The 21,741-nt window shown below is 37.1% G+C and overlaps 2 protein-coding genes across 2 annotated transcripts; both read right to left on the bottom strand.

Annotated features, from left to right (window-relative positions):
- Positions 1-8,636: 8,636 nt before the first annotated feature.
- On the bottom strand, positions 8,637-10,241 carry LOC103424714 (casparian strip membrane protein 2-like). The gene is made up of 3 exons (XM_008362816.4): positions 9,886-10,241; positions 9,646-9,769; positions 8,637-9,029 (listed from the first exon to the last, which is right to left on the bottom strand). The coding sequence occupies exons 1-3, from the start codon at positions 10,197-10,199 to the stop codon at positions 8,814-8,816; spliced, it is 654 nt and encodes a 217-aa protein (XP_008361038.3). The 5' UTR covers positions 10,200-10,241; the 3' UTR covers positions 8,637-8,813.
- Positions 10,242-11,617: 1,376 nt separating this feature from the next.
- Positions 11,618-18,851, bottom strand: LOC103424705 (mitochondrial fission protein ELM1). The gene is made up of 10 exons (XM_008362805.4): positions 18,505-18,851; positions 16,515-16,741; positions 16,075-16,171; positions 14,394-14,543; positions 14,096-14,222; positions 13,210-13,322; positions 13,065-13,128; positions 12,872-12,965; positions 12,671-12,779; positions 11,618-12,125 (listed from the first exon to the last, which is right to left on the bottom strand). Exons 1-10 carry the CDS (start codon positions 18,685-18,687, stop codon positions 12,024-12,026), a joined length of 1,266 nt encoding a protein of 421 aa, XP_008361027.1. The 5' UTR covers positions 18,688-18,851; the 3' UTR covers positions 11,618-12,023.
- Positions 18,852-21,741: the final 2,890 nt, after the last annotated feature.

Raw genomic sequence — 21,741 nt, 5'->3', positions numbered from 1 at the left:
TCCCACAAAATTTGTTTTAATGCAAGGCCACTCTGTATTATTTTGAAGTTATTATGCAAGTGCCTAACACAGTATCTATACTCTACATTAGGCATAGGGTCTGAATGACATTAATTAACCCTTTTTGCTTATCTGTGATGAATGCATAACCATGACCATTACTCATGTCTAAGGCAAAATCAATATTTTCAAAAAGGGAAAATTAGGTTCGCATTCTTCTTTTTGTTACTCCATTGATTAAAATCCTATTCATTTTCAATTTTTGATCAAGGTCTTTGGATATTAATAACATCAATAATTATTTGAATAATAAAATATTTTTATTTTTAAATATATTCCTTTAATGTTAAAAATGTTAAAATTAGTATATTTATATTTATGGCTAAATTTTTTATCATATATTTTTATTTTTAGTTTGTACCTATTTTTAATTTGCAAATATTTTTTAATTTGTACCAATTTTCTTTTCATTTTTAATTTGTACCCATATATTAGTTTCTTTTTGCACCCATATTTTTTAAAGTTTTATTTATGTTTGTACCCATGTGTATACCGTCACGTGATATTGTATTTTTAATCAATGATAGAAAAATTACATATGATATATTTATGTTTTATGCCTAAACTTTGTATCATGTATTTATATTTTTAGTTTGTACCCACTTTTAATTTGCAACATTTTTTTTTAATTTGTAGTATTTTCTTTTTAGAGGTCGCACTTGGTGCGATGGCAAGTGCCTTCGCCCATGAGCGGTAGGTCTCGGGTTCGAGACTTGGGAGCAGCCTCTCCATAAATGGGGGTAAGGCTAGCCGACATTCACCTCTCCCAGACCCTGCGTAAAGCGGGAGCCTTGTGCACTGGGTACGACCTTTTTGTAGTATTTTCTTTTTAGTTTTATTTTGTACCCATGTATTAATTTCATTTAGCGCCTATATTTTTAAAAATTCATTTGTATTCATAATTTTTAAACTTTTATCTGTACCCTAATTTATTTCTAATGTATCAATTCTTCTTTATTAATGTACGACTGTGTTATATGTGAAATGTACCAATTTTTTTAACACTATGGATACATTCTTTTACCATTTATTATTTCTTATTTTTACATAGTTTTTATCCATTTATTCAATCAAAATATTTGGATTTTTTTATTATAACCGTTTCTAATAGTAATATAATGAGAGATTTTAAATTTATAGGATTATAAATCTCATAAAATATCAAACAATTAATGCCAAAACTATAAAAATATAAATATTAATAGTAATATGATGAGGTGTACAAAGTCAATGGACCTTGAATACTATTAAGGTTTTAATCAAAGAATGTTAAGGATTGGGGACCGTATCCAAAATATCCCTTTCAAAAACCACTTTCAGGTGTCTTCATTTTCTATTTCCACAACATATGCAAGTGGGAACATCCCATTATTAGCATCAATTCCAACTGTAACTAAAATTTGTCCTGGATGTTTCCCTTTCACAAAACATCCATCTAGTCCTATGACATATATGCATCCCTCCTTAAACCCCTTTTGCAAGCTTCAAAACAGATGTATATTGTCACACCCCGACCTGCGAATAAAGACTATTCATGAGTTAGGGTGTGAGCCATATATGAGCTATGGAAATAAATTTTACAACCAAGGCATGATGGAAAAGTTAAAATAAAATTATTAAAATTTATTCAACACTCAACAGAAATAGAATAGTACACAAATTAATTCACAACAAAAACTACCAACAAAATAATAATTAAATTGTAACAATTCTTTCAAATGCATGAAATATATGCAAATGAGATGGATGAATGTACTCACTCCCTTATAATCCCGCTAACACATACCTAAGGCACCCAAGCCTACACGTCCCATACCATGCTTATACCACTTGGCTCCAAATACCTTAGAATATGAGTTAACTCCCGTTCATCCCTTAAACCCAGTTTTTGTAATTAAATTCTCAGTTTCCACTTTATTATACAGGCACTTCCCCCGACGTCCAATTGTATATTCAAGCCCTTCCCCCGACGCCTGACATATACAAGATTTCATTATTTTTATAACCAACGAATTTGTTTACTCAAATCCTACACCCTACACCTGACATACACAAGGTTCATTATTTTATATTCAAGGCAAACTTTAGCCCTTGAATATCCTCACAAGTCAAACACTTTACACAAGTGAGCACTTGACACAACATAACTTTTTTTCTTGCTTTTGAAGAAGTAACTTTCCACAGGCTTATTCTTGAACTGGGCTGGAGGATTTTCTGGTTTCCTCCAGAGTATAAGGCCGACTGAAGAATTTGAGGGTCAAAACACGTCCATCAAATCTAGAGTATGTTCGACCCTGCTGATATGAGATACTTTTGCTGTTGACAAAGTAGTGGATGTATTGGCACGTGTTCTGTTACGCTTGTCTCCACATGCTTCCTTGTATCCTTCTCACTTTCCCTATCTGTTCCTCAGGCAGATGTGGTATCTTCTCTGGAAGTATAAGATGTTGAAGATGGGTACTCGAGAGCAATGTCAGGTAAGTAATCAGGTAAGGGGTTCCAGGCAGTCAGTTCCTGACTGGAAGCTTGATTCCAAGTGCTGACTGATTGCTCTCTTTCTCCTTGTCTTGCAGGTAAGAACAAGACCAAAGCAAAAGACAGGGAAAAAACATGATATGAGATACTCTTGCTTTTAACCCTGATGATATGAGATATTCTTGCTCTGGTGTAGCTTGTTTGCAGAGGTATTATCGGGGGGAAAGAAAGCTGAGTATTTCGAAAGGCTTCGTTGGGAGTGCCCTCTCAGATATGAGGAAGGGTTGAGCATTTTTGCAGGTCTGCCTGTCCGTTGAGGATGGAGGTCGACATATATAGGAGTTTTCCTAACAACAAGTAGTAATGCTATTCCTTTACCCTGCTTGGTCATAGCACGGTAGTGGGAGCTGACAGCTTCACGTGTGTCAGAGCACTTTGAAAAAGTGGTCTGTGGTATCTGGAAAGCTGATGTGCGTGTGAAGATTACAGACAAGCTTTATCCAAGGAGATCTGGCTCTCGAAGTTGAGAAAGCGGTGCCTCTTCGGTTTTCGTACAAGCAATCCTGTCGGAGATCTGGCTCTTGAGATTCGGAAAACGGTGCCTCTTTGATTTTTGAGAGAGCAATTCTGCTGGGAGTCTAGCTCTCGAGATTCGGAGAGCGTTGTCTCTTCGATTTTTAAGAAAGTAATCATGTTGGGAGTCAGACTCTCGAGATTCGGAGGACGGTGCCTCTTTGATTTTGGAGCAAGCAATCTTGTTGGGAGTGTTTTCTCGAATGTAAGTAAATGTTAGGCATGTTTGCTAGTCTACCTTGCCACAGAGCACAGAGGTTGACACACAAGGACTTTCCAATTATCCAGCAGCGGTGCTGTTCCTTTACCCTTGTAGGTAATAATATGGTAGCTAGACCTTCAAAATTTATGTATCTAAATTTTGTTAGTGTTGTTTCTTTACTATTCTTTTACCCTTCTTGGTCAAAGCGATGTAGTGGGAGCTGCAAGCTTCACATGTCTAAACTTTGTCAGAGATCTTTGGCAAAGTTATCTATGGTACCCATGAGCTGATGGTGCGTGTGGAAAGTGGATGATTGAACAGTAAGATTCACGTGCTTTCTACTTCACCAGAAATCTTCAACAGAATGCCCGTAATTTCAGCAAAGCTGAGTGTGCATGTGACAGGTGTTGACAAGGCTGAAAAAAGCAGGCGCCTCTTCGATTTCTAAGATCGGCCCTCGTGGTCTCTGAGCAGCCCAGCTTTTGAGAAAGCAAGCGCCTCTTCGATTTCTGAGATCGGCCTTCGTGGTCTTTGAGCAGCCTAGCTTTTGAGAAAGCAAACGCCTCTTCGATTTCTGAGATCGACCTTCGTGGTCTCTGAGCAGCCCAGCTTTTGAGAAAGCAAACGCCTCTTCGATTTCTGGGCAGGCGCCTCTTTGATTTCTAAAGCTCCGTCGAGTGCAGATTTTTATAGAGGCTGGCATTAAGTTCCAAAGCACACTTGAATCTTCACCAGTAGAAGCTCCCTTCTTGCACTTCTAAGATCTTGATTTGTCCGACCTCTTATCTCTTCAACACCTTTGAAAATGTCTGGCCCCTCCAACCGTCGTTTTGACTTGAACATTGTTGAAGAAGTAGCCACGCCTTCTCCAGACAACATATGGCGCCCATCCTTCTTATCCCCTACTGGTCCGCTTACTGTTGGGGATTCCGAGATAAAGAATGATATGACTGCTGCGGTGGTGGCCAGGAACCTTCTCACTCCCAAAGATAACAGACTACTTTCCAAACGGTCTGATGAGTTAGCTGTTAAGGATTCTCTGGCTCTAAGTGTTCAGTGTGTAGGTTCTGTGTCTAATATGGCCCAGCACCTATTTGCTCGAACCCGCCAAGTTGAATCATTGGAGGCTGAAGTGATGAGTCTCAAACAAGAGATTAGAGGGCTCAAGCATGAGAATAAACAGTTGCACCGGCTCGTACATGACTATGCTACAAACATGAAGAGGAAGCTTGACCAGATGAAGGAATCTGATGGTCAGGTTTTACTTGATTGTGGGTTTGTTCCAAAGGCATTTATTGCCTTCGTCTTCTGGGGCTGTACCGCGTACTGAAGCTCCAAATAATCAACCTTCGATGCCTCATCTTTCTAGGGTTCTGTCCAGTACTGAGGCTCCGAATGATCCCCCTCCGGTGCCTTCTTTTTCTGGGGCTCTACCGACTGCTGAGACTTCTCCTAAGCAACCTTTGTGAAGGCTCCTTCTTGTTTGTTTATTTTGACTCATGTATATGTACATATTTGTAACGTATCGGAGATATCAATAAATAAGTTTTGCTTCATTTCAACGTATTGTGTTAAATACACCAAAGCATTCTTCACTGAGTGGGGTCGGCTGTATGAATCTTAGAATGCCATTGTGCTCGGTCCTGTGTCATGTCCTCCATTAGATCCAAATACTCTAAGTCTTTTCTTAGAGTCTCTTCCAAAGTTTTCCTAGGTCTTCCTCTACCGCTCCGGCCATCTTGGTCGTTATTGGAAAGGAATAGACATCATTGTTAGAGAAGAGAATCGTTAGAGTGAAATATATGTCTCAAAGGCAACAAGGCATGAAATCATGTCTCTAGCTTTTCCCTTTCCAAACATCGTCTTTTATTTTTATTTTAGCCCACCACTTCTACTTCTTCTCATCTCACTTCCCTTATGTTCTCACTCACAAACTTGATCACTTTCTTTCAACCGACTCTCTTCTTCCTCCCACACAACACTCTACCCTTTAATGTCTTTTTATCATCTTTTTGCTTATGCTTTTTATTCCCTCAAGAACCACTGCTTAATCCTTTTCTTCCCAATTTCTATCTCCTTTCTTTTCTACAAATTGACCCCCCTTCCTCCTCATCCTCCCTCTCTCTCTCTCTCTCTCTCTCTCTCTCTCTCTCTCTCTCTCTCTCTCTGTGTCGTAATAGACACTTTGGATGGAACAAATGATGCACATGAAGTGGTTCTCATGAGTGCTTAGCCACGACATTGTTGTCGTCCTTCATGGCTGCCATTGATGGGCTTGACTGGCCAAGGGCAGCGTTTGTTTGTAGTGTTTGAACACCAGTGAGGAGACGGAGAAAGACGGTTGGTTGCCTTGATCAATTTGGTGTGGAGTTATGGTTGCATCCAATTAAAAAATCCAGTTTTCTATGAATAATAGTTTACGTAACTGAATTTGATTTGGGGTTCAAGTGAGAGAGGAAATATAGGTTCATGGTGATTAGTGGGATTTCATTTCTTTAGTTGTAGGTTTTTTCTAAGGAATTTCCATTGTTGGTTGAAGGTGATTTTCATGGCAATGGTCTCAAAATATAAGTAGAAAAACACAGAATTTAAGTGGTTTGCCAATTTGGCTATGTCCACTAGGCTTGTGTTTATATTTGTAATTTACTAAAAATGAGATTTACAAAATACAATGAAAGTAGCTTGAAAAGCCATTACATAATCTACTCAAATTGGATGATAAAGAAGGAGGGATATGAGAAAAGGAGGATTTCTTCTTTGCTGGTTTGAAGTTCTTCTTCCCTAGACCTTCTCCTTCATTTATAGAGAATGTAATCATATCTCTTGTTGCTATTTGGCCACTTACGTCCCACTTGACGTCTGAAACTCATTTGTTATCATATCATTGGAATATTTGAAATGATAGATTAAATCATTGAAGAGAGAATATAGACAAATAATTGAAATTCCCCTAGGCTAGTGAGTAAGCACTCCAATAAATCACAATACAATGGCACATGCATGCTAATAGATACACGTACATAGTCTATGACCCTATCTAGACTCACACCTCTCCAAATTTGGAGGATGAATCATCACCAATCATTAACTACTAAAAATTACCAACTTCTATTAATTACCAACTTCCACCTCATCCTTGGGAGAAAAATGAATCAAGCAAAAATTACTCAAATAATCCCACCTGAAGCTCGACTATAGCAATGATAATTGCCATTAGCAAGTAAAAACAACTTTAAGGCCTACCAAAAACAATCTAATACATATATAAGTTACGTACAAAATTACAAAACTACAATGAGGATGGCAAATACTAGAAACCTCTCTAGTTGGAGAAATTTGAGTTTAAAAGTGCTAGCTAGGCTTAGATATATTCTTGTAGTGAAAGAATCTCTACTAACTTACATGCTAAAAATATGAGTTTTTTGTACTCATAGCGTATATAAGGAACCCAATAAAATTATTACATAAAAATAACTTCGCACATAAAAACACACATATATAATCTTTTTTTTTTTAAATATGGGTATTACATACATTCTCTGGAATCTCCTTATATCACCTCTCATCTGAGTTTTAATAACCACTGTTGATCTAGGATTTGTACTCTTCAACACCTCAGCGTATTGTTCAACCTTATGAATGTTTAAGGAAAAGTAATTCCCTTTACAAACTAGGCTGTAGTGTGTTTTTGTGGAAGTTTGTAACACAGGTTTGAATGAGTTTTTGTTAAGCTTGTGAGACATGTTTCATAGCCTTTTAGTAAGCTTTGTAAATTAGGTTACTAGCCACTCTTGTTAATCTGTGTAAACAAATTATACCAAAATGTAATATGCTTGTTTGTTTCAATTTTGCATATAAAAGCTAGCTTATATGTTGAAGATTGTATTAATTCTCTAGTTTTATATAGCTCTATGATATATGGACTGCTCTATGAAAAAAAAAAAAAAAAGAAGAGTTATGAACGAGACTTTTGAGTCTGGACATCTTTTGTACATCAAATAAGAAATGAGAAAGGGAAGTTTGATTTTTTTTTTTTAAACATGCAATTGTGCCTAGCAAATCTCTCTTTTCCTGTTCAATGTATTTTCCTCTCTTTGAGTGCTGCTGCTAAATTATTATTTTTTAAGTAAAACTAAATAAGCTTCTTTAGAGTGCTAATGAAGGAGGTCTTAATTACCTAAATAATTTGATTAAAAAATTTCAATATTTTTCATTATTTATTTGCATTTGCGAAAATCGCCAACTAAAACGAAAGAAACACACCAAGCTAACACTAAGAGGAAAAATATGGCGAGGGAGGAGGAGATCATTGCGATGAAGACGATATTGGTGCGCCCAAAGCAACTACACAATCACGGAACATATACTCCATCAATTTAAGTCGTTCACTATATGGATTAAAACAATCTAGCCTGATGTGGTATAATTTTCTTGATGAAGTTTTGACCAGGAAAAGCTATATTAATAACCAAAAATGCCCGTGTTTTTCCAAAGAAACCAAATTCTGGGTATTGTAATAGTGACGGTATATGTGATAACATGAACTTAATTGGAACTCCTCCAGAGATCAATAACATTTTTGAATATTTAAAGAGTGATTTTAAAGCTAAGGGCATTTTTAGTATTTCATGGGAGAAGGTGAGAAGGGAATTTATTAATATTATTAATTATATACTTATAATTTCGTGTGATAGAAAACTGTATGAATTCCAATGTAGTTTTTCTTTCTAAATTTCAAGAGTAAAAGAGTTTTAAAATTAAAAAACATAACTACACGTCTACCTCTACTATCGCCACAACCCCACCACTATCATCGCCACCATCACTACCACATTGTCCATGGCTACCATCATTGCCACAACTTCCACAACTCACCATTACTAGTGCCACCACCACCACATTCCCATGGTTATCAACCCCATCAAACCCACATTGCCGGAACCCCTAACTTACAACCATCGTTGCCACCACTACACCACCACTATCAGACAACAACTCATCGACCACGGGTGATGCTTGTAATAGATTGCTATCTATCACATGCTCTTGGTCTGGTACTTATATTATTATACTTTTAGATTAGTTAGACAAAAATCATCACAAATTCTAGAAAATTGAATTCAATCATTTTAATATTTCATAGTACTCTTAAATTTCTTCATCTAACCATGAATTAGAGTGCAATCCAAAATGGTAATCGTGCACTCTTTCTTCTATTTGCTATTCATTGTGGAGGTGTACGACCCTAACCTAAAGTACCATAGTGGTTAATTAGTATGAAAGATTCTTAAAAATAAAGGAAATAAAGAAAGAAAAACAAAATAAATGAACAAAAACTACTTTTACCATATTCTTTGAAGCCAATTCACACAAATCTTTCATTACAATTATATCATTTTACATTCATCTTAATTTTAATGCAATTAATAACATACACAATCGACAATATGCATCTCTGCAATTTAGAAGTGTTAATTATACAGTAATTAAGCTCCTTAATTTCTCATTTTCTTTTAAGAGCGAAAGTAGAATTCACAACCAGAAACATAAAAAAGACTGCTGCGACAAATGAAGATACAAGAGCCCCACTGAGTGCCTGGCAGAAGTCGTTGTATTGCCTGCAAATAGCAAGCCAGTTTGCGTTCACGTTCCCGTTATGCGCCAAGTACACAATTGCAGATGAAGCGCCATCGGCAGCTATGATTAGAGCAACCATCACCTGCAAAGCATTTAGCAATTAGTTTTTGCAATGCTTTCAGTAAGTCAATATATATATATATATATATATATATATATATTGATATATATATATATATATTGATATATATATACACAGATCAACATATATAATTAAGCAAAGAGAAAACGGGGACCTCTTTAACAATAGAGTTATGATATATATACCATGGGAGTAGGTTTTCACACATCCATTTTAGCCTCTCATACACGACACAACCTTCTTTATTTATGACGGTCGGATTTGAAATTAAAGAGAGATAACAAACATGATCAAACATGGGTGTGTGGGAGGAGAAAAAGAGTGATAATTATAATTTCCTAGATACATCTAACTGATCATTTCTAGAGCGTTGTTTCATTAATAAAAAATAAATAAATTATTAGTTAGATTTAAAAGGACGGATCACATGACATGCTAATTATTATATGGACGATAATTAGTCTCATATTTAGGTTTAAAAGTTTAAATACTAAGATTTTATAAGTGTTATAATTTGAATGAACAAACACTCGGAAGTCACTAACAAAAAAACTAAAAAGCACTCATCATTATGCCATGCGAGGTATTGAACAGTAGAATTTGTTAGTCATATTACTGTGTCAAGGATAACGAGTAGTAGCCTTGGCCCCATTGCATGAGGTCGAATAACGCAGATTATAGAGAAGGGCAAGGAGAACCCTATGTATCCCACAGCTACTGCATTTGCAACAACAAAAAACCTGCACGTATCAATGAATTAATCCATCCCTTCCCTTTTAATCAAGCAAATAATATTAACTTGTTACTTGAAAGAGATTTCGCAATTTAAACGAAGCATATAAATATTTTTTCGTACGTGAAAGTTGGAAGATCATTGTACTGAGCATGGAACTGGAAGAACTGTGTGAAGAAAGGAAGAATCTGTTCAGTATTCCCTGCAGTGTAAGCCGCAGCAACAGCAGCTGAACCGGCACCGAGCCGCAGCACAATGTCTATGATCGCCAGACCCTTTTTCCATCCTCCTCCCATAGTCCTGATTTTGGTAACTTTTGCGGTGACCGCAGCAGCAGCAGGAGGAGGAGCACCTTCAGCAGCCTTTCCTTTGGCACTGTAATTCGCCTTTTCCCCGGTACTAATGGCTACTACTTCTCCACGCTTTTTCGATTCCATATTATCAGATGCAGAAATTGAAATGATTTTGTATGATCAAAGGAATGCTGGGGATGGGGTTTATATAGGGATATGCAGTGATTAATTAATGCATTAGTTTTAATGTTGTTTTTAATTAGAAGATGACTTGAGGAACAGGAGTTGTTGCCAAAAGCTCACTTGCTCCACTAATTAAGCAACATCATGGGAAAATGCTAATCAAAGTGTTTAATTACGTACATTACCCTAGCTAAAGCATTAAGTTTGATATGTATGATCATGCTGCGAGTGTAATCCCCACTTAATTAGTAGTGTTTAATATATGTTAGTATATTGGTTGATGGATCAAGTCATTGGTGGGATGATTAATCAGCAATGAGATCATCAAATATCGTTATTTAAATTCATGTTAAGGTTTCTATGAATTAATTTGCATGAGACTTGAAAATATATGACATTTGAAGAAGGAAGCCGTTATTACACGTTCTGAAAAGTTATCGTGCACTCCTCTATAATTTAAAAAAGAAAATAAAGAGAAGCAAAATGCCTCATTACATTTTAACGATCTTTACTCTCCTAATTTTTTGAGTCATCATTTCCCTCACGATCTCACTCTCCTCCATCACAATCTCAACATCCCCGTCTCCCTCACGGCCTCGCAACCTCGATGCACGCCTCGAACCTGTCATCCACTTCGCGACCTGCATCCACGCCTCTAACCCGTTATCCACTCTTCCTGTTAGACATCGTTGGTGGATTCGTGGACCGGAGCTGGATTTTTAGTTTGGACTTCAAGGGATGATGGAAGAAATCTAACCCGAATAAAATTGACAGGACCAAACCTATACCGGACCAAATCAATTACTCGTTTTCAATCTTGGGGGTGAAGCAAACAGACCGGGTCCCGCCAAATCAAAATCCAATCTTAAAAGGTAAAAGTAAAAAAGTATATTGGTCGATTGCTTCTGAACTAGTATAAAACTGCTTGAACTTTAATTTTAAGCCTATTCCTTAGAACTTTTATAATTAGTCAATTTCTTCTTGAACTTTAATTGGAGCCGATTACCCTCCTGAACTTTTTTAATAAGCCAATTTCCTCCATAATTGGATTTTAAAATTTTCATCCAATTTTCCATCCATCTTGATCACATGGAAAATTGAATGGATTAAAAATTGAATGAAAGGTTTCAAAATATGGAGAATTGGCTATTTATAAAAGTTCAGGGAGTAATCGGCTAAAATTAAAGTTCAAATGGGAAATTAGCTAATTATAAAAGTTCAAGAGGGTAATCGGCTAAAATTAAAGTTCAGGCAACTCCATACAAATTCAAAGGGCAAATCAACAAATACCTCAGGGTAAAAAAAGCTGGCTCGCGAAAGAACAATTTGATAAAATCTGTAGATAACCAAACAGGTCACGGTGCATGTAAAGAAGTATGTTAGCTAGTGAAATTTGGTTATATTCCTCCAAGTAATTGTAAATCAAACAGAATCTAATAAACCACTTTTAAATTACAGATGAATTCTTTTCAGAACAAGAACCATCCCACTTTTTTTTTTTTTTGAACATACGATATTATCTACACTAATGGGTAGAGAACCATCCCACCTTTAGACAAAAGAAACACTCGCCCCTCTTCAAAATTTACAAGCCGCACAATTACAGAAAGCCTTTAGTCTCGTCTCAAGACCCCCGAAAGGGGAAGAATCAAAGATAAGAGCTACAACAGCCTTTAGCCGTCATTCCTATACGGTGCTATCACAAAAAACCTAACTTTCAATGGGTCTATCTCTTAACATAAGATTTGAGTGTGTTTACAATTAAAAAGGTTATCAACTCACTTCCTATGGTCGCAATCTCCATCCACGCTCCGCAAGTGCTTTGTGCACTCGACTAGCTGCTTCTGCGGTTTCATTGAGCGGAGGGTAACTCCAGCTCTCTGAAATCTGTCAAAATATTCAAAGCACCGAAGATCATAAGATTGAGAAAAGCAGAAAGTATGCTTGAGACCAATATATAAATCTTTATTCAGTACAAAGAATTTATTTCACGGAAGGTTTGTCAAAGTATAAGGAAGTTCCAAGCTTTCCAAATGCACATATTATCATTATTAGCGAACTGAAGTCGGACATTTGTGATTCCACCAAGAAACGAAAAAGTGTGAGACTTTAAAACTATAATGGCCCATAAACGTTCCAAAGAAGAGAAAAAGGCTTTATCCTCACCTTTCATGCCAAAATCCACCATTACAATGTGTGAAAACAAGAAATATTTCCTCGGTTTTGGTATAATCCTTTGGAATGGATAACAAAGCAATTTTTTTAGCACCACTACTGAGAATCTGTGTGTGTATGTGTGTCTACAAGGGGAGAAAATGACGTCTATGTTGACAGAGAACGATGAAAGAACAATGCAATCCTAAGAAGGGCATCCTTCTGTAATCTGCCAACTTGTATGGAAAAGTTACCAAAACAAATTAGTTTTTACTTACATTCTCAGAACCTGTAAACGGCCGAACTACTCCTCGATCCTTAAGTGATTTATGGAACTCTGAGAACTTCCATGTACATCGCTCAGCTCCCATAATATAGACAGGCTTCCTGGAAATATGCAGAGACAAAATTAATATGCTTAAATAAAAAATACAATAAAGAAAATATCATCAATACAGATGTAATTTCCTCAATCATACCCAGTGCTGCAAACCTCGCTTATCATACTGACAGAATCTGCAGTGACAACAAATGCATCGGCCCAGGCTAAATGGCCCAGGTGCGGGTTTGGCTCTGGGAACCAAAATATTTATCAGTACAGCACTAACACCCCAATTCATATCAAAGATAAGACTTGACCTGAAAGCCAAATGATTAAATTTCACATGATACCTTGACCATCCCAGATGTAAACTTTTGGATTACCACCAAGCTCTTTCAATATAACATTAGATACCTGTAGACGAGCAAAAGGAAAACAATTAGTACCACTACAAAGTACAAACCAAAGTAAGAATATGTACATCCGTAGCAACACCTTTTCAGGAGTCCTATTAGAGAAACATATTCTGATACTCCCACAGCTATCAAGAACACTAAGCAGATTGGTTGTCAATTGCCTTGCAAGGTCCGCACCATAACGACAATTGCCTATTAAAGGAAAAAAAAAAGGATACACATCATACAAGCCCTAACAGGAATACGTGGGCCGCTCCAAACAAAATTAACAAAGTAGGATCAGAACAAGTTGTTCCCAAAATTCTTGAAAACTCAGAAAATGAATGATCTAATATTCATCAAAGAAATCAGCTCTCTATTAACTCTCGAATCACTAATGTGCAACAGAAATCTCTGTAACATAAAAGAAACTAAAATATCTTCAGTATACCTACATTTCTGTACTCTGCCATAATAATTTCAACTTTGAGATTCAGACAAATCACAATAAAACAGACATACAAAACAACTCTTGCATTATCCTTCTTAGAATAAATTTGGAGTAAAATTTGGGCTGGTGAAAATAAACAAAACAAAAAGGTATGCCACACAACATAAGTCACTTACTATATCAAAGGAATGCATTTTTTCTAAAAAAGTCGCAAACTTCACAACATGAATCAACATTTTCTGGTAGGATAGCACTAGCTCATGCATAAATTAGTAAGTATATACTTTGAACTCTCTTTCCTAGCTAGCTACATGGCCATTTGGTGACTTTAAAAGACAGGGGTCAGTATCATGTTATTTCCACTATTTTATACTATGACTATAAGCAAAATAAACAGCTTAATCTAACCTAACATGAAGCAGGCCTTTAAATTCAAAAACAGTATAATAGCAATCATGACCTAGCAGTCAAATACTTATTTGTCAATCCTGTAAACCATAAAGCAACAAAGATCCAGAGTGCAACAAAATATTACCTGTTGGGCCACCAATGTTCACCACAAGTAAAGGTTTTGGCAAAGGTGCAAACTCATCACGCCATGCACTAGCTGCATTACGAAGTGAACCAGCATCCACTTGATGTAAAGCTCCAACAGTGAGGACCTTATTTAGAAGTTTTTAGTATGTCATAGCTTGTTGGGGGAGAGGGAGGGAGGGGGGAAGGAAATTAAAATAGCTTCAACTTTCAAAGTACTAAGAGCAGTTGATATTTAAGAAGGTTAAAGTTTCTTAAATATATCAAATGCATGCAAATAATAAGATCATCATACATACCACATGACTGTCAGGAGGTTCACGTGGAGTTATCCACTTACGAATAAATTGAGGAACCTGCTGTTGTGCTTCACGAGTCAAAGGATAGTAATCGTGCTTAGGGGTAATAACCAAGTCAAATCTATTTAGATGCAACCTGGGATGTAGTATCTGCAAAACAAATGGAAAAAGATGGGGTCAACAAAAAAAGACAAGATTACGAACATTTTGGGTATTCAAATGACATGGCAAAAAACAACCACAGCCACAAAAAAGAAAAGAAGGTGCGATTGTTGAGCTACGGAAAATTATGAATCTAGTCATAGACTAAAAGTCCCTTCGCATCCAGGCAAGCAAGCAAATGATTTCCTTAACTGTAATATAAGAGGCACCTACTCCAAAGATCTCTCTGACCTTAGCACCTAATACAGAGAAAATTGTGCACTTCTTTTTCCGAGGAGATTTGTTCACTTCCAACAACTAAACCCTCATTGCAAAACAGATGAGTACAGGCATACTCGAGCAAATTCATATCAAACTTGATGAAATCAATAGAAAATTATAACACTAGAAATGAAGCATTTCATGAAATCAAATGAGAAAAGAAAATGATAACATGACCTAGTTTTCATAATTAAGAAATAAGACCTTAAAGACAAATCAATGGGCACTGAAATCCAACACTAACCCATAAACAAAGAAAAAGGTCAATTCCAAACCCATTCATATTTCATACACACAAAACTAATCACTTAATCACATAAAAAACCTAGTACAGTTTAAATCCTTTACGGTTGAGAAGTTAAATAGATGTCTATGGATCATGTGTAAAACCACTTAGAATGAATGGGACAAATGAAAGTCACAGAGCAAGGGAAACCATGATTTCCATAGACTTAGGAAACCAGATATTCAATCTAAAATCTTTAATTACACTTTTATTGCCATTACAACATTAACAGTAAAGATCTGAAACCAGAAAGCTCATACAGAATTAGGTGCAAAGGCAGTGAGTAGCACTAGCTGTGGTATCCATAATAACAAGCATAAGTCTGAAGTCGGAAGAATACAGATTGAAATTGAAGTGGCCATTATTACATAATTCAAAGGCATGGTAAAGCCGAGAATACTATGGGAAAGGTACAGGAAATGTCAAACCAAATATAATGGACGACTTCGTACAATCACAACCAAGAAGGCTGTTATGTGTTAAAAATACAAACCACATTTCCAACCTAATAAATAAAAAAGGTCGTACCCAGTGCACAAGGCTCCCGCTTTACGCAGGGTCTGGGAGAGGTAAATGTCGGCTAGCCTTACCCCCATTTATGGAGAGGCTGCTCCCAAGTCTCGAACCCGAGACCTACCGCTCATGGGCGAAGGCACTTGCCATCGCACCAAGTGCGACCTCCATTTCCAACCTAATAAATAAACTACAAAAATACCACCACTGGAAAGTAAAATATCCAAAAACTATCTCAAGTTGACCTGAACTCAAGCAAAACATACATGAAATCATTAGCGTAAGAGTATACTGCAATCATACTGTCACATAAAGATAAATGTAAGCATTTTGACATATTCATTTATTGTAATCTCAGCATCTACCACCAAACCATGCAATCAAGGCCAAAGTCATTTAGGAAATGGAAGATATAGCTAAAAACTGATACAAGAAAAAAAAAAGGTCCCATTGACAAACCTGAACAACAAATGCATTGTCAGATGCAAGTAGTTTAATAGAACTTGAAACAGAAATGGTATCCCTTCCAGAAGCTACCACCAATATAGGTCCATCCCTAAAAATAAAAAGAATAAGTACCAAGATTGGGTAGATATCAAGACAAGCACCACATTCTAAATTAGGCAAAAACCATTCAGGATATTGGCATGTTTGTTTCCTAAATACACTTTTTGATTTTGTTTTTCGTTTCTTTTTTAATACTTCCACACTGCGTTGCAGACTCAGATTCGAAACTAGGCCCATACCTACCCTACAATCTTTTGGAGGCAACTCCAGATAATAGATAGAGAGGTTCCCTAAGGAATCGAACCCCAGACCACGTGGAAGAAAACATGAGGCAAACAGTTTAAAAAGGCATTTCATACAACTAACTGTGAAAGAAGAGAAGATATATTTACTTTTCAAAAGTCTGACGAGCCATTGTCACAATCTGATGGACATCAGCTTCTAAAACGCCTTTCAACCCCACACCGCCACCATTTTCTGCAGGTAGAGGCAAACCTCTCTGTCCCCGATACTTTAATATAATACAAATCTGTCTTATGATGTAATCTAAGTTTTTGTGAAGAGAAACTGGGAGCCAGTGAAGCCACTCATTCAGTCCTCCTTTCGGCCTTGTAACACGCTGCATGGCATTGCCAATTTAAAAGATATAACAGAGTCAAAACGTACATGTGTAAGTAAAAGTGCATCTGACATAAGAATAAATTTGAGGATCAAGCGAAACTCTTAATTACAAAAGGTTATTACTTAGGCCGACAGTGATATTAACACCGTGTTTCCAGACAATGATTGGTTACAACTTACGATACTACTAGTATTTTTCAAATCACAAGAACTATAGAAAGCATGACCTTTCGGATGTTATTGCTTCAAGTAGTTAGGGCAGAATCACACGCACATTATAAAAATTGGAAGAAAATAACAATGAAAGATGACAATTCAGCCATTTGTATCACAAAGGAGGTCTAGTTAACATGAATATTGCATGGTCAAGTTATAAATAGAAACTTCAAAAATTTATAAGGAAAATTAAGCTTCAAATGCATATTAGAAGCAATAATTTCTTTACAGCAAGAAAGGTACTGTAACAAGCAAACACAATTAATATAAAAACGAAACATTTCTAGTTGCTATAGCTATACCATCTTTAATGAAAACACCAATACATCAAAGACCACCTAATTATTTTTATCAAAACTGATAAGTAAGTCATAACAAAGCAAACCAAAAAATCCTCCGCCAAAGACCAATAAAATATCTCATACATCTTGAAACAAAATGCAGCTTTCGAAAACTGTAATTGGTTTACACCAATTCTAGTTGGACTTGATAGTGAAATCTATTTCAGCCTAAACTAGTTTAAAGCAAAAGTGAGGGATGAAACATTGAAAGAGAAATACACAAAAGAGAGGGATGAAACATTGAAAGAGAAATACACATGGGGCAGATTTTGTAATCAACCATGCGGTAGCGTTGATTGACAAAATATTGAATGTCATATGTGTTACAGTTCATTATTAGTCTTGAATGGTAATAAATCTTTCAGCAATCATATATGTTTTTCTTTTTGGTCGATAAGATGAATTGAACTATTAACATTAACTCCGTCATGGTTTACGACTCAATGAAATGATGGTTAAAACTCACTTCCAATTAATGAAACCAGCTAATGAATACCAACTTTCTACTGGAAAGCTTTTGAACTGGCTCTGACCCTAACATATGTAAGTCGACAGTATTTTTTTCTTTTCATGGCTCCATTATATATAGCTGGGTGGTCTTGTGGTTTGCCAAACATCCTTAAGCAAGTCCAATAGCAATATTGACGAATACAAATCATTCAGCTTTGCAAAAAGCAAGCCTTTTTAAACTTTTAAACGAAATTCAGCACAGAGGAGCTACGTTCAACTGACTCTAGAACACATAACAACAAAACAAGGAACAATGAACAGAAACGGATTCAAAGACGAACGCCGCCGCTTTTCAGTGAATACACATTCAAAGCAAGTAGCAAGTAGCATGTAACAACTAAATAAACCTATAACAGATTCAAGTATTGGACACGGATATAACATCGTTTTCTAACTGTTAGAGTTACTCATACATTATACTTCGGTACTAAATTGCTAACACCTTTTGTATTCATATCAAGTATAATAAATTATATTCCAACAAAAAAGTATAATAAATTATATTACGAACCTAATATGCATTTAGGTTGTGAAAGTCATATAATTTTGATAGGTTCTTGAGCTTAAAATTACAACTATCACACAGAAATTTAGTACGAAATATTTAATGGGTAGTCTAGCATACAAAATTATAACCATAATTGGGGAAATCAAAATGTTTAAACCCACGATTAGGTTTAATCACGTAACTTACATATAAGACATGCTTATCAGCGAGGCCGAGAGCACGAACCAAGCCGATGCTCTGATTCTCCGAACCAGGGTAGCCGTTGCCAATCACGACGGCGCGCCTAACGACGCCGTAAACACCGCCTTCGAAGATTTCCGGTGTGCCCAGTTTGGGACTGGGCGGCTCCGGAAGCTGTATGGGTCTCATGAAAGTTGAGAATTTCGGATTCGGATCTTCAATTCGAAGGTGCAAAGGAGCAGTAGAGTCGGTGCGGAAAGATACGGTGCGAACTCACGGTAGTTAATTTCCTTCTGCCTACTGTTTGGCTGCCAAGAAAGTCACTAAGCATAATTATTTTTTGGGTGGTCCTTTTGGGTATTTATTTTTTATTTTTTCGTAGAGGTAACAGAAAAAGAAATAGGAATTTGAACTTTTTCAATTTCCACGCACCTTTGTTTTTTTATACGTCATTGAATTGTATAAATTAACGTTTGTTTTATTGACATTTTATAAATTATTGAAAACACTTCACAATTAAAATTTATCCAGATAATTTCAGTCACCACATTGTCGACTGCGACTGATTTGCTAAGATCCTCAACCTTTTCCTAAAGAATTCATGTCAAAACAAGTTTTCGAAATTGTTCGGAGATGGTGCGAACGCAAATGAGAAGAGCGTTGGGGTTGTGAAAATTGAATATCAGAGTGTGCAACAAACAAGACTACGAAATAAGAATATTATTAAACAAAAAAGAATGCCGAAACGGCTACAAAACCCTAACAGGCTACATTGTGAATGACTTGTTAAAATAAACTAATACAATCATTCCTATAAATAGTGAAAACTAAAGCAAAACTCTAATCCTTGATCGGTAAGAAACTCTAATATCCTTGGTCCACAAGAAAACCATAAACAATAATAAAATAATTTCCAACACCCCCCGTCAAACTCATGGCGGTACACATCATGAGTTTGCCAACAAGCAAATGCGGATGTAAGCTCTGTTAGGCGGACAAGACAAGACAAGACAAGCTCTGTTAGGCAAACAAAACAAGGCAAGCAACGTTAGGCGGACACGACAAGGCAAGCGGTTCAAGCGAGCAAACGAACAATGCAAGTAAGCAGGCAAGCGAGCGAACAAGCAATTCCAGCAATCAATAAATTTTGGCAACCAAACGTTGGGAGTATGGACTTCGTCACTAAACAGATAGATTCCCATACCCCATCAACAACAACAAATATCAAGAGCAAGTTATTTTCATGTTATCCATGTGGGCCTCAAATAACATAAAACAATAGCCTAACTTAATAAGTTTGGCCCATCAACAAATTCATTATCTCAGGCCAATCCAACCAGTGGCTTGGTGGGTTCGAGTCGCAGGATGCAGCACATCAGATGCAGGTTTGGCGGCATGACAGGGTTGGGTCTAAGGCGGCAAGAGGTTCATCAGATCCGATCTGACGCGACGCGCAGGCAGCAGTGGTGGATGGTTCAAACAACATATGCACAACGATGATCTCAGTTAAGCAGATACTGATTTCAGCGAGTTTGCAACAACAAGTTTGCAGGAATAATAGATGACGGTGGTTTGGTGTGAGATCGTAGAGACGTGGTTCAAGATGGATCAGCAACAACAGCGTTCGAGTTTGGGTTCTGATGATGGAGTGGTGGTTCTAACAAGACAAGGGTCGGGCTAGCCAGATGTGGCAGCGGGGATGCGGGTACAATGCAGCAGCGGATTCAGCAGGTCATGGTGCAGACGACGGTGGACAACAACAGAATTGTTTCAAGCGGTGGAGTCGTGATTGTGGGGGCGACGAGGTGGAGCAATGGATGTGCAATGGTGACCTGATTTAGGATAGGAACAGTGTGCGGCAAAGCACGACAAAGCTTCAACAATCCTCTTTTTGTTTTTCTGCTAACTAAACCAACGACAATAAACTAGCATACATACATACTGACAAACAGATACCAACCCAACCAAGCAGATAAAATCCCGAAGGATTGAACCTGCTCTGATACCAATGTTAGGTACTCAAACCCAAGGGAATAGCCCAACCCAAAAGACTAGTCCAATAGGTGGGATGACCCCAAGGATTTAAGAATTGCTACACCCCCATAAGTGTAGTCGATGTGGGATCATAACATTACACCACCCTTCGGAAGCCGACGCCCACGGCGGCCCTTACTCTGGTGGCTTTCACTCCGCAACGTTGGGAACCTAGGCTCTGATACCAAGTTGAATATCAGAGTGCACAACAAACAAGACTATGAAATAAGAATATTATTAAACAAAAAAGAATGCCGAAACGGCTACAAAACCCTAAAAGGCTACATCGTGAATGACTTGTTAAAATAAACTAATACAATCACTCCTATAAATAGTGAAAACTAAAGCAAAACCCTAATTTTCCAACAGTGAATAGTTTATACGAGTACATCTAATGGATTGAATTGAAGAAACGTAATATCAAGACAACATTTCAATTGATCAAAGAGAAAGTCATCGACAATGGTAGGGTGAGTGTGGTTGTGAGATTTTTTTGTTTTGGGAGGTGGAGTGGATTCATCAAAAAAATGTTAAAAGTGGAATTGTTGGGATAAATTTTAAATATGGAGTGTTTTCAATAATCTATGGAGTGTTAATAAAAAAACCTAAATTAAACAAAATTAACAATTAAAATTAAGCACACTTGTGTGTGTGTGTATATATATATATATAACTAAAAAAAAGCATTTGTGAAAACATCTTTACTTTACAATTTTACGACATAGCCTGCACTCAATGACACCCCGACTCAGAATGATCACTAGTGCGATTGAAAAGATTAGTGCTACCGGGGACCAAAAACGGACAATATCGTGCTACGGTGGAGTCGAGACTAGGTTGTGACATAATGGTATCAGAGCCACTCTGCCATTCGGTGCGAGTGTGCTGACAAGGACGTCATGCCCCTAAGGGGGGTGGATTGAAACATCCCACATCGACCAACGGAGAGGGGGTGACGTGCCTTATATGTACATGCCCACCTCCATAAGGCACGAGGCCTTTTGGGAACTTAATGACTTCGGATTCCATCGGAACTTCGAAGTTAAGCGAGTTTGGGGGAGAGCATTCCCAGAATGGGTGACCCACTGAGAAGTTCTCTTGTGAGACCGTGAAGGGCGTGGCCGGGGCATAAAGTGAATAATATCGTGCCACGGCAGAGTCGAGACTGTGATGTGACAAATGACGTCTCATTTTTACCAAATTAAAATA

This window comes from Malus domestica, chromosome 03 (genome assembly GCF_042453785.1).
Source record: "Malus domestica chromosome 03, GDT2T_hap1".
In the NCBI taxonomy this organism is placed as follows: Eukaryota; Viridiplantae; Streptophyta; class Magnoliopsida; order Rosales; family Rosaceae; genus Malus; species Malus domestica.
The sequence above is the reverse complement of the archived record's forward strand: the minus strand, read 5'-3'. Positions and strand labels throughout refer to the sequence as shown.

Bases quoted from the DNA above. Each gene is read 5' to 3' on its own strand.
- LOC103424714 (XM_008362816.4), bottom strand. From the start codon at position 10,199: ATGGAATCGAAAAAGCGTGGAGAAGTAGTAGCCATTAGTACCGGGGAA. The intron at 9,770-9,885 runs GTACGAAAAAAT...TGATACGTGCAG, and splicing joins AATGATCTTCCAACTTTCAC to GTTTTTTGTTGTTGCAAATG. The intron at 9,030-9,645 runs GTAATATGACTA...AATGCTTTGCAG, and splicing joins TACTCGTTATCCTTGACACA to GTGATGGTTGCTCTAATCAT.
- LOC103424705 (XM_008362805.4), bottom strand. From the start codon at position 18,687: ATGAGACCCATACAGCTTCCGGAGCCGCCCAGTCCCAAACTGGGCACA. The intron at 14,544-16,074 runs GTTTGTCAATGG...TTTGTTTTGCAG, and splicing joins ACAATGCATTTGTTGTTCAG to ATACTACATCCCAGGTTGCA. The intron at 14,223-14,393 runs GTATGTATGATG...CTTCTAAATAAG, and splicing joins AACCTCCTGACAGTCATGTG to GTCCTCACTGTTGGAGCTTT.